The 3,478-nt window shown below is 36.7% G+C and overlaps 1 protein-coding gene across 1 annotated transcript; it reads right to left on the bottom strand.

The window, feature by feature from the left end:
• Nucleotides 1-6: 6 nt before the first annotated feature.
• Nucleotides 7-2,580, bottom strand: LOC121918144 (cytosolic non-specific dipeptidase-like; the record flags this gene model as incomplete). The annotated part of the gene is made up of 3 exons (XM_042444240.1): nt 7-271; nt 628-775; nt 2,397-2,580. Coding segments are annotated over 3 exons (396 nt in total), but the record flags the coding sequence as incomplete, so codon positions are not given.
• Nucleotides 2,581-3,478: the final 898 nt, after the last annotated feature.

Genomic DNA, 3,478 nt, shown 5'->3' with positions numbered 1-3,478 from the left:
AATAATATGAGTATTTTTATGTTGTAGTTCATTGAGTGTTACCTTGTCTTTTTAATAATTGTAATATATGTGCATTTGTATTTGTTTCCAGCCCCTGAAGAAGGCTTTCTCGTTGTAGCCAAAACACGTTGGGCTTTTTTGACACTGGATAAACAGTTGACCATCCTAGAGCATGCGGCACTTGTCTCCTCATTCCTTTCTGTTATTCTAGAAAGAAGCAAGTTCTTGAAGAAACGTAGCATATAGTTTTGTTCCCTCGATGAAATTGTATCTAAAATTTAGAACAGGAATACAGTGTAAATAACAGGCAGATGGAAAATGAGGCTCTAATTTTGAATACAAATTACTTGTTAAAAAAAAAAGGATGATGAAAATGTTAATAGCTGATCATAATTATCTGTGGACAAACCACAAGGTTCATAATTCAAGCTTGTTCCATTACATTTACCTTAGTTTTTCCAAACATGCTGGACGTTTTGCCTCTACTTTTTGCAAAAGCTTACAGACAGTAATTTTTTACTTTGCCCCAAAAACTCAGGTTTTTTTCTGTAGAAACAATCCTTTAAATCGTCTTAAGTATTTTCATACTATGAACATGATAAATATTTCAATGATGCTTCAAAATACCTGTCAAGTTTTTCATTTTGGCTATGGGGAGCATCATCTGGTCCTCCTATTCCTAAAAACATTATGCTTTTTCCTGTTACTTCATAAAATTGTGAACCAATTGGAATTGTTCCACCTTCTCGGATCAAGTCAGCCTCAGTGTTAAAGACTAAGGGAGAAAAACATTTATCAACACTTAAAGCAAATTAAATTCCACAAGTCAGATTCTTACTGCTTAACAGATATTGCTGACTGTATTCAAATTACAGATGCTATAAGGAATTTCGTCAGATTTAGATTTAAAAAAGAGGAATGTAAGTTGCAAGAATGTGTGTGCTGGGACTATAACACTGGAACGTGAATTTGTCTGACCTCTGCATACTTTCTGATTTGAAGTTGCAATCCTGTGCAAAGCTGACAAATTCCAAGAAGCGAACTTAACTATTTTGTAGTAAAAATGATTTTGTCCCAAAAAGATCACAGGCATGTGCTGTGCTAAACAAAGTATGTGTGTTGATCACAGTACTTTCCAAGCTGAGGATAGGCACTTTGTGACTTTCTTGATGCTGTTTAAAGTAGAAATCACATCATCATTACCCAGAATAGACAAGGGGCATATCTACACTGACTGCTTAATCGGGGGCCAGTCAGAGCATTATGCTGGTCTCAAACCGACCAAGATAGCAAGCATACACACCAGGCTGAATGCGGTGTGACATTGTGTCATTGTGCACACAGGCCAATCAGGATGGCACTGCATCAGCCCTACTGGCCTGTCCCCTCAGTGCCATCACCACTGCAGCTTTACAGGCAAAGCATTTCTCTGCGAGAGTCTAGTTGTTTGAGGTCAGAACGGAGTGCCCAAACATGTGATCAACAAGGACAGCGTTGTTCCATCCCCTCCACATTGAATGCACAGGTGCCCCATTCTGACCTTGGCAGAAGTGACAGCGTTGGCCAGGTAATCGCAGGCGGCTGTTTGACCAACAAGGCTGCAGCAGTGGCGGCTCTGAAGAGGATCCATCCTCTTCCCTGCGCTGCTCAGTGCAGCATAAGGGAGATGGCACCATGTTTGTTGTCTGTCTGGACACTGTGTCTGGCCAAATCAGACCCAATCCTGTTGTTCAGACTGGCAAGTAAACAGTGGATTCTGTTAAACCAAATTAACATCTTAAAACCAGTTTGCTGTGAATGAGGCCCAAATTTGTCTGGACAGATCGCACCGAGACTGGGGTGAGTCTGGTGTGTATTCTTAATGTAGACACGCCCAATGATGAGGAATGACAGTAGTTGCTGTCCAGCAACATTGGGAGGGACACATGTTGTGCCCCACACACATACTCTACAACAATAATGCTCTTTTTAAATGTTAAAAAGTTTGGAAGATTACAGCTTTATTATTTGCAATAGTTGTAATATCATTGCTACTTATTTACTGTTTCTATAGCACAATTAATTATCTGCAATCATTGTCAGTGCAAGCTATACTCCCAGATGAGTTGATGGAGATTGCATCTTAGATATTATGTAATTAAGAACTAAGTATGTAATGCTTGTATGATAGTACCTTCACTAAGACCACATTGGCATGACTTAAAACTAAGCAAAGATTTTCTCCTTTGGGAACATGTTCTGGAAATAACATGTTTACCTTATTTTGTTCAGTTTTCATATTGCAACAAAAAGTGGCAAGAATAAATTTTTGCTTCCTACTTTACATATCCGAATTTCAGGAAAGATAGTAAAACTTTTATGCAGTTCTGTAATTTCTTACAATAAAATAACCAAACCTTTCTTGATTGCATTTTTTCCTGCTAAATATAGTGGTCCATCTGTATCAGTGGAAACCCATGGCTTCGCTTTGATTACACATGTTATGTTAATTCGATTAGGACTGTTCCGTTCTGCAAATTTATTGTGCAAATACTCAATAACCTTAGGAGAAAAACAGTGAAAGATTATTCCACTTTGTCCCTAATGAAAATTAAATATAGTAGCAAAATTACATTCTTCATCTACCTATAAAAGTGCATTGCTGTATAATAGCCTACCATTTCTCCTGTTTTTGCCATGTAGTTCATACCACATTGCTGATTCTGAACTTTTGAATATGTTTTGAACTGTGGCTTTCTGAATAAAGGCTAATTTTGATTCTCTTGTTTAAAGTGATTTAACTGTAGTTTTTAGAAACTTTGTACAAATATAAGTACAAAGCCAGTATTTCAGATAAGATCATATATATTGCATAGGTAAGTGTGTAACAGTGAAATCCTATACATATTTGTTCAGACGTAATTGCTACTGAATTGAATTAAGCTTATTCTTACTGTATGATAACTGATGTACTCTGGGCAGTAAATAATAAAGTTGAAAACCATACAGCTAAATCCAGTATTAGACCTCACTAGATCAGACCCACTAAAATGAATGAGACTTTTTAGACACAACTACTATACCATATTGATTCCAAATTATAATGAATTATAACAAATGAAGCCATCTGTACCAAAATGCCAAAAAAATTCTTAAGAATAAAGTATCTGGGAAAATAAAATGATGATCTCTTGGCGCCGGCAATAAAAGCCATAAAATCCCCCAGAACCTTCTTGAACTGACTGGAATCTTTTATTTTAATTGGTCCCCTACACTTCAAGAAGAAAAAGGCTGCCATAAATCTTAACCTCAATAGGGAATTATCAGATCATAATAAGGGAATTCATGTTAAATCATCCACTCTCTTCATCTTCCTGTCTGTTTAAGAAACAAACTCATGATTAGTACTGTACAGGCATCCTTTATTTAGTTTATATAAACATGTGAGGAAGATTATGTAGAAAGGTCTAGTAGCACCTTTGAGGCTAACTGAAAGAAA

The sequence above is a fragment of the Sceloporus undulatus genome, unplaced genomic scaffold (assembly GCF_019175285.1).
Source record: "Sceloporus undulatus isolate JIND9_A2432 ecotype Alabama unplaced genomic scaffold, SceUnd_v1.1 scaffold_5075, whole genome shotgun sequence".
Taxonomy (NCBI): Eukaryota; Metazoa; Chordata; class Lepidosauria; order Squamata; family Phrynosomatidae; genus Sceloporus; species Sceloporus undulatus.
Note: the sequence above shows the minus strand (reverse complement) of the source record. Positions and strands in the feature narration are given on the sequence as shown.